Here is a 14,596-nt window from a genome sequence, read left to right on the forward strand (position 1 = left end):
ATCTCGGGTATTAAGCATACTATTTCATTCCATAACTCCTGTTCTCCGTCCAAACCACTGCAATACAATACAGTAGTTGTTAACCTTTATTGGCACAGCATAGAGCTGTGATCACTAGACGGGCCTCTGAGGAGAGAACTAAAACAAGTCGTATCTAAAAACACAAAATGGCACGTATCATTTGGAGAAGCATATCCTCTCGAATGAGAAGCCACACATAAAATCTGCTCTGGGATGATCCCTCAAGAGAAATACATATTCATTAGCGAAGAGAACCACTAGCCTTCTGAGGACAACAGAATATCTACCACAATCTGGTAATCTTTCCAGTTCTCTGCTACTGAGGCAAAAGATGGAGTGAGGAGGCATTCATGTTTGCAAAAAGGGGTCCTTTCTTAAATTTGGGCCATGCAGGAGTTGTATTAACTTCTGCTCAATGAGGGATTCAGTGGCATAGGTCAGTGATTCTCAATCTGTGGTCTGTGGACCCCTTGGGGGGGGGGTGATGTCATCACAGGGGGTCCCTGAAGGCTTGAAGAAATGTTATCATTTAAATCATGACTTAAGTCTTGGGGATCTTTAACTATGGTCGGTGGCCACAAAAGGTATTTAAAGGGGAGCCATGGGGAAGAAAAGTTTGAGAACCACCAACATATATAATTTAACCAAAGGTGGCTAAACCTTTGCGTGCAAAGGTAGTCCTTGACTTATAACCATTCATTTCGCGGCTTTGAAGTTACAACAGCACTGAAAAAAGTGACTTATCACCGGCCCTTGCGCTTACAACCATCAAAGCATCTCCATGGTCATGTGATTGCTTCCATGGTCACATGATCACATAAACTGTCCCGTGCCCCCTTACTAGAGGTTTAAACTAAACTCCCTACCTCTGCTTTCCAATCTCTATCCCACCAAAACCGTAATGGTGAACTTATGGCACGTGTGCCCAAAGTGGCATGCGGAGCCATGTCGCCTGGCATGCGTGTTGCCCATTCCTCTTCTGGGTTTCTGGCGTCCATGTACACGCGACAATCAGCTGGCCTTTTTGCATGCAGCAGTGCTGGAAACTAGAACAGTAAGTTCCGTTTTCCTGCACGAGCATCCGCGCTGGCCAGCTGATTGTCGTGTGTGCATGTGCACCAGAAACCTGGAAGAGTAGTGTTGTGTCTGCGTCCCCCGAGCCAGGCCCCCTGCCAGAAAGTGACTTGGAAAGTGAGGGAGAAGGGCCGTCAGGACTTACTTCTGGAGCACCGGCTTCCTGGCTCAGCTCCAGGAGCCAGAGGCAGGCCAGGTGGAGGAGATAACGAGGCCTCCAGCCTCTGACTCTTCCCCCCCCCAGGCCACGCCTCCAGACCCGGCTGATGGCAATCAGGCCTGGCTGGACCCTAGATTTCGTAGGCAGGAGAGGCGGGAACAACTGAAGCAGGGGTGGGGCAGGCCTAGGAAGTGCTGAGTCATGGAGCCACACCCCACAGGATATAAAAGCAGCAAGGGCTGCTATACCACTTCGTGGCAAGCAAATCAACTGCTTAGAGGGAGAATTAGAGCTGAAGTCCTGTTTGTTCCTGGGTTCCTGGCTGACTCATCGGGATCAAGAGAGATAACAGAGACACTTGGCAGATGCTCGCTAGTTTGCTGCCAGAGCTGATAGTTGCCAGTTAATTAAGTCATCGCTCGTGTCTCCCAGACTACGTAGGGGGACAGATCAAGTAGCTGGCTGAAACCGGAAGTTCAGTAGCTGAAACCAGAAGTTCATTTTCGGGTGAGCGCATGCACCCTGGGCAGCTCCTCTTCTGGGCTGTAGCCCTGACAAGTGTGCGTGCCCATGCTCCCTTTTCGATACTTGGTGCTAAAAAGGCTGGCCATGACTGCTCTAAAAGAAAATCCTAGTTGGGTCTTAGCAGACATTTGAAGATCAAAGAGGTTCGCAAGGACCAAGCAGAAAAAAATTCACCTCATAAAGTTTAGGCTAAAGCACAACACATGCAAATGGATACATTTGCATGTGTTGTGCTTTAGCCTAAACTTTATGAGCTGAATTTTTTTCTGTGACTCCTCAAGGCAAAAAGCTGCAGAAAGATTCTTTGCTTGCTTGCTTGTTTCCTTTCCTCTACACTTCAGCCTGGAGTTAAGAACATAGTTAAGGTTTGAGTCAAGGTAAGGTTTTTAAGAGATATAGAGATTGGAGGGCAGAGAAAGGGAGGTTTTTTTGGGGGTTTTTTTTGTTTACATTTATATCCCGCCCTTCTCCGGAGACTCAGGCGGCTTACAGTGTGTAAGGCAATAGTCTCATTCTATTTGTATATTTACAAAGTCAACTTATTGCCCCCACAACAATCTGGGTCCTCATTTTACCTACCTTATAAAGGATGGAAGGCTGAGTCAACCTTGGACCTGGTGGGACTAGAACCTGCAGTAATTGCAGGCAGCTGTGTTTTTAATAACAGGCTTCTAACAGCCTGAGCCACACCGCGGCCCAGTTTTATTTCAACATCTAATGGGGAGGGGGTGAGAAAGATTAAGAAGTCTATCCCTCCCAGTTTTTTGTTGTTGTTATTACTGAAGAAATCTGGCTTTCTGGGGAGTGAGGAGGTTAAAGGAAAGGAAAGGTTTTGAAGCAGGGTGAAATCCAGCAGGTTCTTACAGGTTCTGGAGAACTGGTAGCGAAAATTTTAAGTAGTTTGGAGAACCGGCAAATATCACCTCTGGCTGGCCTCAGAGTGGGGTGAGAATGGAGATTTTGCAATATCCTTCCCCTGCCACGCCCACCAAGCCAAGTCATGCCCACAGAACCGATAGTAAAAAAAAAATGGATTTCCCCACTGTTTTGAAGCTGCAGTCTTAAAATAGTCTATGGAGATTCTTAGTCATTCTGTCATGGTTGTCTCAAAGATGCTTTTTCAAAAGGCAATTGGACTCCCTCTACCTTTTTTTTTTAGATGTTTCATTTCTCATCCAAGTAGCTTCTTCAGTTCTGACTGAATGGTAGATGATGGAAGGATCTCCATCTGTCACCATTCAGTCAGAACTGAATGAAGATGCTCCTTGAATGAGAAGCGAAACATTTTCAAAGGAGAAAAAAAAAAGAACAGTTGCCTTTTGAAAAAGCATCTTTGGAACAATGCAGGGTCTGTCTTTCCAAAGCCTAGCAAGAGCTAGAAGGGGTTTGGGGGCTCCCGATGGCCAGCTTATTGGAGTAGAAAGTTCTAAAAGGCTAAGGAACCAGTCCTTTTTTTTGCCCCAGAAAGGCAGGGACTGTGTTGCCAGAAAGAATTTAAAACTTTTCAGTGCTCTCAGTAATGAAACTGGGGATTAAAATGCACTGAGCTTGCACACAATAGGTCTTATAATATAATATAACAACAGAGTTGGAAGGGACCTTGGAGGCCTTCTAGTCCAACCCCCTGCCCAGGCAGGAAACCCTACACCATCTCAGTCAGATGGTTATCCAACATTTTCTTAAAAATTTCCAGTGTTGGAGCATTCACAACTTCTGCAGGCAAGTCGTTCCACTTATTAATTGTTCTAACTGTCAGGAAATTTCTCCTTAGTTCTAAGTTGCTTCTTTCCTTGATCAGTTTCCACCCATTGCTTCTTGTTCTACCCTCAGGTGCTTTGGAGAACAGCCCGACTCCTTCTTCTTTGTGGCAACCCCTGAGATATTGGAACACTGCTATCATGTCTCCCCTAGTCCTTTTTTTTATTAAACTAGACATACCCAGTTCCTGCAACCGTTCTTCATATGTTTTAGCCTCCAGTCCCCTAATCATCTTTGTTGCTCTTCTCTGCACTCTTTCTAGAGTCTCAACATCTTTTTTACATCGTGGCGACCAAAACTGGATGCACTAGGTCTTGTGAACTAGTACCATGCTGTGGTAACAGGTGGTATCAGTCAGTTACCAGGATACTGGAACCCTATATTGTTGCTCCATATAAATCCCAGCAGCATCTTCTATATCCAGCAAAATAAGATTATTGCAACTGAAGCCTTATTTCATACATTCATCTCAATTAATCAGAATGAGATTACCGTCCTAAATAAAATGTTACTGTAGGAGTCTTTGGTGCTCTCTGAACATGTTTGGTTTCTTGCAGGTATTTCATTACCCAACGAGGTAACATTATCAGCTGTTCTTTGTTTAAAAATAACCCATTCTCTTCTAACACTGATGATGTTGCCTAGTTTGGTCATGAAACATCTGCAAGAAAATAATCAGAGAGCACCAAGGACTCTACAGTTCAACCCTGAGCTACAAATATTCTCTTATATTGATAAAATGTTACTCTTTATATGTATTGTAATGTATCTTTAAAAGTTGTGGAGGGAAAACTGAGCGGGAAAAAGCACGTTGCTGATTGGATGAAGCCTACGGCTAAACTGTATATAAAGAGAGGGTTTTCCCAGCCCGAGCTGCTGGGTTCACCATATAGTAAAGAGCTGTTGTCACTATCCTGGTCTCCTGCCTCGTTATTGCCCGAATCTAACACTGGCGACGAAGGTGGGATCTCGAGGCTAAGAGCGCCAGGAAAAAAGCTGAATTCACCAGGAAGACGCGAACCCAGCAAACAAGGGGCGGAAAGCAGCGATGTCCAGCTACACACCGCCAGCGCCATTCGACCCAGCTAAGGAAAAATGGGGGTCATACATGGCTCGTTTCGAGTGTTTCCTCGAGGCGAACGAACTTCAAGGAGTCTCAGACAACAGGAAGCGAGCGTATTTCCTGAGCCACTGCGGTCCAGAGGTTTTCGACATCGCAGAATCGTTGGCGGAGCCAACGCCGTACAATCGGTGCCGTGGCAGACTCTACAGACCATATTGAAAGCCCATTATGCACCAACGCCGTCCAAGTATGTGCAACGGTACGAATTCAGGGAGCGTAGGCAGCAAGAGGGCGAGTCCATCAGCGTATACATGGCAGCCCTGAGGAAAGCCACGAACCATTGCGAGTTCCGAGACTTGGAAGAGGCATTGCTGGAGCAACTCATTCGTGGGGTCAGGGACATCAGTTTGAGGCGGCTGCTGTCCAAAAGCAACTTGACGCTGGCAAACGCCTTGGATGAAGCCAGGGCTAATGAGATGTCTACCCAAGCGCGGAAACCCTACAAAAGCAGGTCGCACCAACGGCTGGTGCGAAATCAACCCCGTCCACAATGAAGAGGTCCAGGCCGAGTCGGACGGTGAGGAGGAGGAAGGAGTCTTCCACACCGGGAGGCCGGAGAAAGAAGACCGGGTGACTGCGCGAGTTGTGGAGGGCAACACCAACGACAACAATGCAAATTTAAGGATGCGACTTGTCGGCGGTGCGAAGGAAGGGCACATAGCACAGGTCTGTCGAGCACCCCAACCTTCCCGCCAAAATTCAAACTGACCAACCAGAGCGCTGGAACGCGAAGCAGCCCGTGATTGGTCAATTCAAAAAGGCGCGGTTGAATCAGACTGTCGTGAGAGTGGGTCACGCATCAACACGCCTAGAAAAAAATCTTTACGAAAGCAAAGATTGAGGGGTGCCGTGCCGATTGAGGTGGACACCGGCTCAGCGATCACGATCATGTCCTGGGACACTCGTAAAAGCCTTACCCGCCATCGCAAAGCGCAAGCTGAAAACACAGAAATTAAAGGTACAAGACTACCAAGGGAATCGCATCCCTGTTCGAGGGGTAACGTCCGTCCACGTCGAGTATGGACAATACAAGAAAACTCTGCCCATCACCATAGTCGATGGGACCCTGCCAAGCTTGTTGGGACTGGACTGGTTCCGAGCATTGGGCATGGGAGTGACTGGAATCTTCAGAAACGAAGTCAACCTCAAAGACGCACTCATGAAGGAATTTGGGGACGTTTTCAGAGACTGCCTGGGCAAGTACACGGGGACCCCTATTTCTTTTAACTTAGACCCACAAGTTGCCCCTATCCGTCTAAAGGCTAGGAGGGTCCCGTCACCTAAAGCCCAGGATTGACCGAACTGGACAAGCTAGTAAACCAGGGAATTCTAGTGCCAGTTGACCATGCTAAGTGGGAGACCCCTATAGTCACCCCAGTCAAACCGGACGGGTCGGTCCGGATTTGCGCTGACTATAAGGCAACGCTTAACAAAGCGTTGCAAAAGAGTGCTTACCCCGTCCCGGTGGTACAGCACTTACTGCACTCAATGGGGCAAGGGCAGGTTTTTGCCAAGCTAGACTTGGCCCAAGCCTATCAACAGCTGCCTGTAGATAGCAGCACAGCCGAAGCGCAGACAATTGTGACTCACAGAGGGGCTTTTAAGTGTACCCGGTTACAGTTTGGGGTTAGTGTGGCTCCAGGGTTATTTCAGAACCTAATGGAGCGGCTATTGCAGGGACTACCAGGGGTGGTACCATACTTTGACGATGTACTGGTATCCGCTGAGAATCTAGAGGAATTAGGGGTAAGGCTGCGAAAAGTTTTGGGCATTTTCCGGTCTGCCGGTCTCACAGTTAAACTGAACAAATGCCAGATCGGGGTTGAATCTGTGGAATTCCTGGGCTACCGGATAGACAGGAAAGGGATTCACCCCACTGAAAGCAAGGTACGGGCCATCAGGAAGGCCCTGGTTCCAAAGAACAAAACGGAGTTGCAGGCATTCTTGGGTCTGGTCAACTTCTACGCGGTATTCTTAAGAAACAAGGCAACAGTAGCCGAGCCGCTGCATAAACTACTAGCAAAGACGGCTGCATGGTCTTGGGGAAAGGCGGAAGCTAGGGCATTCGAAGGGGTAAAAAATCTCCTATCGAGTGATAGCCTCCTTATCCAATACAATGGCACGCTGCCATTAGTGTTAAGCAGCGATGCATCTCCCTATGGGGTGGGGGCTGTGCTCAGCCACAGGTTGCCAAATGGCACAGAAGCCCCTATTGCATATTACTCCCGAACCATGTCATCAGCTGAAAGGAATTATAGCCAGCTTGATAAGGAAGCCTTGGCTATAGTCTCCGGAGTAAAGAAATTCCATGAATATGTATTTGGTCGTGATTTCGAAATCATCACGGACCATAGACCTTTGCTAGGCCTGTTGGCAGGTGACCGCCCAACGCCCGTGGCACTTTCGCCCAGACTGACCAGATGGACTATCTTCCTGGCAGCGATTCTTACAAACTACTACACCGCCAGGAAGGAATTAGGCATGCAGACGCCTGAGCAGATGCCCGCTACCAGAGACTATCAAGACCCCACTCCGGGACACCAGTTCTGCTAATTGACTCTTTGGACTCTGGCCCAGTCACATCCAAAGAGGTGGCTCGGGCTTCATAAGGACATTACAATAAGGACTGTAATTGGTTGGGTACAAAGAGGTTGGCCAGCGGGCGAGCGCTTTAAAGAATTTGTAAAAACGTGGGCAACTCTCAGCTCAAGGGGGGTGCCTGCTATGGGGGGATCGAGTGGTGATCCCGGAGAAATTGAGGGAAAAGGTATTGGAGCTCCTTCACGAAGGCCACCCAGGGATCGTGAGAATGAAGGGTCTAGCGAGAAGCTATGTGTGGTGGCCCTTAATGGACACGGAAATTGCTGAAAGGGTAGGGAAATGCCAGGCCTGCCAGGAGTCCAGACCGCTACCCCCAACGGCCCCGATTCGGGAATGGGAGAGACCCCAGGGCCCTTGGTCTAGGATCCATATCGATTTTGCCGGCCCCTTCCACGGCCAAACCTTTCTGGTAGTAGTCGATGCCTACTCCAAATGGCTGGAAATCATTCTCATGAGATCCATGACAGCCGAGGCCGTGATTTCAGTCCTACGGCACCTATTTGTAACCCACGGGTTGCCCGACACTTTAGTCTCCGATAACGGCCCGCAATTCACGGCAACCCAGTTTGAGGGGTACTTGGCAGAGGAGGGCATCCGACATGTCCTCTCGGCGCCTTTCCACCCTGCAATGAACGGCCTTGCAGAACGCTTCGCTCGAGCGCAAAGGAAGCATTGTCCAGAATCAGGCCAGGCGATTGGCAAACAAAATCGATACATTCCTAGCAGTCCAACACAGAACCCCTGTGTAACAACTGGCCGCAGCCCGCAGAGCTATTAATGGGTCGGAAGCTTAGGTGCCCACTAGACCGTTTAAACCCAAACTACACACCAGACGGTTACAAAGGGGCACACGGAAAAACAAGAGGGATGGCAATAGGCGACCTAGTGTGGGCACACAACTACAGCGAGGGCCCGACCTGGTTAGCAGGAAAAATCCTAGAGATAACAGGACCAAAATCATATCTAGTAGAGATAGAGGATGGCCGGGTATGGAAGCGCCACATAGACCAAATAAGGAAACGATAACCGTAAATCAGAATCAGACGAAACAGGCCCTGACTATCCCATGTTTGAATCCACAGCTGACTCAAACCCGGGCAAACGCGGACTTATCTGAGTTCCAGGAGGTCCAGCGACGCCAACCGGTTCCTCCTGAAAACAGCAGGGACGACTCTGCAATAATCCAGGGCCGGATGGCCTAGAGGAGGAGCTGAGAGGAACAAACAGTCCCTCCGGTCAGCTCGACTCACTCCCAGAAAATGAATTGCGCAGGTCCGAAAGAGTCAGGAGACGCCCAGTCTACTTGCGTGATTACGTTGAAAAATAAGATGTTAATTCTATGTAAATATTGGTAAAGTGTTCTCTGGGAGGGAAGGAGTGTAATGTATCTTTAAAAGTTGTGGAGGGAAAACTGAGCGGGAAAAAGCACGTTGCTGATTGGATGAAGCCTCCGGCTAAACTGTATATAAAGAGAGGGTTTTCCCAGCCCGAGCTGCTGGGTTCACCATATAGTAAAGAGCTGTTGTCACTATCCTGGTCTCCTGCCTCGTTATTGCCCGAATCTAACATGTATGGTTACCTTCATAATTCTTAGGAACAAGAAAAAGTTATTGCCTCAAATTAGGTATCACGTTTGTCTTACGTGCAGGGGGCACACCCATGATGTTGATAGGATGAGGCAGAAATTATGGTTTTTCATCATGCCTGAATTGAGAGAATAAATGCTAACCTCATCTTCTTCCTGGGCACTTTCATCACCATCGTCATCGTCATCGTCATCGTCCTCCTCCTCTTCCTCTTCGTTCTTGTAGCCGGGAGGAAGTGGTGGGCCAATCAGCTCCTCATCAGAATCATTGACTGATTCTTCAGGAGGTAAGGGAGGACCAACAAATTCTTCATCCAGACTGTCTTCATTTTCGCTACTAGACATTTCTCTGAATGGAAGAATTACAAGAAACAAAACGGCTGATGCAGGTATCCTGACTACTTAAGTGCTGAAGTCCTTAACCTGTCTCTTCTCTTTTTTTTGTCAATTCCTAAATCATGTCCAACTCTTCATGACCCCATGGACTATAGCCGTGATGGCAAACCAATGGCATGCGTTCCCAAGGTGGCACGCAGAGCCATCTTTCCCTGTCGCCCAACTCACCTGCAGCCACGCATGAGGGCGCGCTCCAGCTGGTGTTTGAGCCTCCAGTGCGCATGTGTGCAATTCAGGGGACCCAGTTGCTCTTTAGAGCTCTCCTGCGCATGTGCGTATTTGTGCATGAGTACTTGCGCTCAGTGTGCGCATGTGTAGATGGTATTCACACACGTGTACTGCATGCGTGAAACCGTACGAATGCACAGATGGTACAATTGCGTGCGCAGCGCATGGGGGGAGCCACGCAATAGCATACCTGTTCGGCACACAGTGAGTAAAAGGTTCGCCACCACTGGACTATAGCATGTCAGGCTCCCCTGTCCTCCACTATCTCCTGGGGTTGCCCAAATTCATGTTCAGTGTGTCGGTGATATTATTTAACAACCTCATCCTCTGCTCTCTCTTTTTCCTTTTGCTTTCTATCTTTCCCCACATCAGGGTCTTTTCCAGGGAGTCCTCTCTTCTCATTAGGTGGCCAAAGCATTGGAGCTTCGGTTTCTCAAAGAGGCTAATGAAGAAAAGATAGCCTGGAATGGAACTGGGTGATGTCTGTGCAAAGAAATAGAGAATGGGCAAGAAAGATGGTTTAAGACAGGGGTGTCCAACTCAAGGCCCACGGGCCGGATCCGGCTCATGGGATGCTTAAATTTGGCCCGCGGGCCCAGCCTGGAAATAGCAAAGGACTGGCCTGTGGTGCATCTGACAGCCAAAATGGGGCATGGGGGGGGCCCGTGAGCCACCCAGTGCCCTGTTTTGGCTGGCAGGGTGCTGCGGGAGGCATCCGTCCCATCTCTCTGCCCTCTCCCTGGCCAGCCCACAGAGAACTACAATGCTGATCCAGTCCTCAAATAAATCCAATTTGACATCCCTTGCTTAAGATTTGCCAGAGCACAGAGGGATGTGAAAACACAAATGGGCTAACCACGGTGCTTGTCAAATAGTTAAATTTTTGGAAAAAATGAAATGCCTGTTCTTGCAATATGTTTCCCTATGCAACACTTTACAATTCTGCAAAGAGAAAAACAATGATTCTCCTGGGGAGCTTTGTGGTAACCTGCTGGCCTCCCTAAGAAAAGAGGAATTGTCTCCAAAAGATGCTGAATGCAATTAGAGGAATGACGGCTCTTCTCTTTCAATTTATGGAGGGAAACATTTATTTATAAAAGGCACATGCTCCCAAAACTTTAAAGATTTGTAATATTGATACCTGGAAGATACTTTTTTTACTGGTTGTGATCCTGCACCCCCTGATGAATCGGCACCTCCTTGCTGGCTTGCAAATTCTTTTTCTTTCTCAGCTTCTTCTTTCTCACGTTCTTCTGAATAATAAAAGGATTACCAAAAAAAAACATGGATTGATACAGTCACGGGATCAAATATTATTGCATTACATGAACAAAGATGATGAACTCCTGGTTTTCATAGTAATACTGCCATCTACTGAAAAAAACTAGTTAAATCTCTGCAAAATCCTGCTTGGTTAATCATTCCAAATATATAAATTAAACAGATCGGCCCAGAGTTTTCAGAACTGAACTATCAGAAAACCGATAAAAAAAACCCAAACATCTCAAATTATTTTTCTCCAGTGTTTCAAAAATTCACAAATTTTAAACATCTGGGTTGGGTAGTATTTCAGATTACTATTTTGGATAGTAAAACAAGCTAAAACGCACCCACCAAGCTGAGTAAACCTTGGGCATGCACTGCTGTTTCTTAGTTGCTAAAACATTGCTGCAATTTTTATTTTATTGTCACTACTTCCTTTGAGCCAACGGAGTAGAATGGGACTTGAATCAAGTAATTAATGCAATTATTTATATTTTTATCTTTTAAAAACATAACTAGTTTGTCTTATATTACAGTGAAAAAAAAACTTAAAGCTCCATCTAACATATTAGCAAGCTTTTCATAGACACTATGGTTTTCATACAGTATATAAGCATATTTATTTTGATAACTCTTATTTTTAACAATGTGGCGGTCCAGGGATGTTCCTGATTCTCGGATTTCAGTGTAAATACAGGCAGGAAAATGTACATTTAATACTCAAAACAAAATAAAGTAATTTTTTTTTTTGTACAGTGTATCTCACCAAGTATTTTTCTACTTCGTTCTACAGCAGTTCTTCGGGTTTGTTCAAACATTGCAGTGAAGTCAAATGTTCGAGCTTTCTTTCCTAGAAAGAAGAAAAAAGAATCCAATTTCCCAGAAAGTGATATTATATTAAAAGAAAACATCCAGAGGCAATCTCAAAATATAAATCAATCTATGAAACTCAGTGAGAACTGGTTGCTTTGCCAGGATTAATCCTACAACCTTCCAGCAGGCCACGCTGACTGAGAATTACAAACATTATAATTCAGCACACCTGGAGATTAAGGCATGCTCTGGTAAATAATATATTTTTTACAATGCAATCCTATACTGTATACTGTGAAAAAGTCACACAAAGTTAAGGGACTTATTATGGGTAAATATATTTAAGATTGCAACTTTTATTAGAACAGCTTTGCTATCACAAACCAAAGGAGACACTTCAAAGAGACTCAAGTATGGACTTTAAAATAATGCTTCCCAATAAGTATATTCTTGCTTTTGTTAATTATATATGCAAAACAGAAACACACTGATAAATTAAAAACTCTTGCTATATTATTTCAAATGCTTGATATCTGCAAGCCTAAAATATTAAGATAGTAAATTAGGATGATCACTTTTATTGCCAGAAACAAACCATCAGATGAGTGAGATCAGGCTCTCACTCAACATGCTGAAGAGCTGAAGAAGCTTCTTGGATGAGAAGCGAAACATTTCAAAGAAAAATAAGGAAATCCAGTTGCTTCTTGATAAAGCACCTTTGGGATATACGAGCTTTTGCAAGAAGTCATGTTTTTGAAAATCATTTTTTAAACTTTGTGCAACGCACAATATACTCACAATGCTGTTTTTTCTCTTGTTTGTAAATTGCAATTTGTGTAGGAAATATAGGAACTAATTATATTGTGAAACTTTTCTTTGGGGAGGGGGTTTAGGGAGAAACTTTGTCCAGAATTTCTCTGAGACTTGAAAGTTAAGTTAAGAGTTTTTCCAAAGTTAAAAGGTTAAGGATAAGCTGCCCTAAACACTGCTTAATCTTATTGAAAGAGAATTGGGGAGGGAGGGGTTAGCTTTTCATATTCATATTCTGCTGCTTTTTGTAGCAGATATATGTGTGTGTGTGTATGTATGTGTGTGTGTGTGTATTAGAAGCAGCATTAGAATAACAGAAAAGATGAAGGCATTTGCCGTTAGAAATAGGAATCCTCCAGAAGAGACATCCAGAAAACAGCAGATAGAAATACCCTCTAAAGAAGGTTTTATCTGAGCAATAAAAAAGCCTCCAAAATTCAGTATTACTTTATTGCAGAGATACAGCTGCCAAGCTGAGAAGTCTGAAATGTAGGGTCTCCTAAGACATCTGTAAGGGGCGTGCATAAGAGCACCAGCATGCCTACCGTCCCTGTCCTAATGTTCCCTTTAATTGTATTCATTTTATGTATTCAATTCACGCTTATATATATTATCTAATATGTACTCGACAAAATAAATAAATAAAAATAAATAAATATTCTTCAGCCGTAGATTGCCAAAAAATTGGGATTCAACAACATCGGGAAGCCCCTCTCCTCTCCATCTCATGCATCCCTGGGCTCCAGAAGCCCTTGAGCATCACCAGGTCTTGCAGTTTTCGGGGTGGGAGAAATCTATGGGCCAGATTAAAAAAAATCTCGCCCCCTGCAACTTTCAGCAAGGGTGCCCAGAATTTGCAGGATACCCCACTCCCCGATGGGAGCCCCGATTCTCGTAGAGATCTGCACGAAGTTTTGCATCCCATCCCGCCCCTCTCCTTCTCGTCCCTCGCGGTTCTTCTCCAACTTACCGAAGCCCGAGAAACCCATCGTAGCCGCCAGCTCCGGATCCGGTCCTTCCATCTGCTCGGCCTCTGAAAGGAGACAGAAACATTCAGCGCTCTTTCCTGCGAGCCTTTGCGGAGGAGGGAAGAGAAGCAACCCACCCGCCACTCACCGTTCTCCATCTCGGGATGCTGCATCCCAAACGAAAGGCTTAAAACTCTGCCGGAGCCCACCACAGAAAACTACAGGGAGGAAGCGGCGCTTTGGAAGGAGAAGGGGGCGTGTCCTTGCTTGGGAGAGTACAGAGGCCTCTAGTGGCCGGCGGGGGAAATGACCAGCGAGACCGAGTTCAATTCAATTCAGTTAATACAATACAATACAATACAATACAATACAATACAATACAATACAATACAATACAATACAATACAATACAATACAATACTTTATTGGCCAAGTCGGAGGATGTACCCACCTCGTTTTCCCCATGGATTTTGGGACTGGGCTACTTTTTCCATCTTCCATCCTTAGCCTATCTATCATTTCAGCCACCATCGGATGATGGGTATCCATGTGCAGAACTATAGACTAATATCTTGCCATCCCGGACAATGATCAGCTCCCGGCGACTGTTATCCCCTAGCGGAGTATTATTTGCACGATTCGCCTTTGCTATTCGGTACAGGAGCTCTTGCGCCTGCGAGGTGCCCGGCGGGAAGGCCCCGTTTTACCAAGGGCCGGCCTCAATGACGGATCTTGGGATCCACAGAGGTGGCATGCGAAGAGGAAGAGCCTTTGGGGGTTTTTAGATAGGGCATTTTTAAGGGGTGGGAGGGGTAGGGCGGGTGTTGGGGGAAACCCGCCGGGTGGGGTATCAGTTCCTGCGCATGCTCATGGCGGTGAGTTAATAGGTCCAAGGTTATGGGGAGTTCAGGTCCCATTGGTAGAGGGTGGTGCTATTTGCACGGTTTGGGGAGGGGCAGATTTGGCGGAAGCGGGGCTCGGATCATGTTGCAGGCGCGTTCGATGCTTGCAGGCGATCGCGCGCCCCGAGCCTCCAGACTTCTCCCGTTCCCCGGATAGTCAAGACCCTCAGAGCCTGGGCCTTCGGCTGGTGCTGTGTAATGCACGGTCCATGGCCAATAAGGCCCCCCTAATTCACGATCTTATTCAGGGGTGCAGCGGACTTTATAGCCCTTACAGAGACCTGGTGGGGCGCAGAAGGGGGCGTGCCCCTGGTCCAGATGTGCCCACCAGTTTTCCGTGCATCCCATCACCCGAGAGCCCAGGGCAGG

The 14,596-nt window shown here is 46.6% G+C and overlaps 1 protein-coding gene across 1 annotated transcript in view; it reads right to left on the minus strand.

Moving 5' to 3' along the window:
* WDR70 (WD repeat domain 70) overlaps nt 1–13,566 on the minus strand; it is a 147,727-nt gene extending 134,161 nt beyond the window's left edge. The window contains exons 1-5 of the mRNA XM_058170695.1: nt 13,474–13,566; nt 13,328–13,390; nt 11,501–11,584; nt 10,613–10,724; nt 8,992–9,196 (exon numbers count right to left, since the gene is read on the minus strand). Coding sequence (XP_058026678.1) covers nt 8,992–9,196; nt 10,613–10,724; nt 11,501–11,584; nt 13,328–13,390; nt 13,474–13,498 — 489 coding nt within the window. The 5' untranslated portion in view covers nt 13,499–13,566. The remainder of the gene's footprint in view (nt 1–8,991; nt 9,197–10,612; nt 10,725–11,500; nt 11,585–13,327; nt 13,391–13,473) is intronic.
* Between the last annotated feature and the right edge of the window lie 1,030 nt (nt 13,567–14,596).

This window comes from Ahaetulla prasina, chromosome 2, assembly GCF_028640845.1.
Source record: "Ahaetulla prasina isolate Xishuangbanna chromosome 2, ASM2864084v1, whole genome shotgun sequence".
NCBI lineage: Eukaryota > Metazoa > Chordata > Lepidosauria > Squamata > Colubridae > Ahaetulla > Ahaetulla prasina.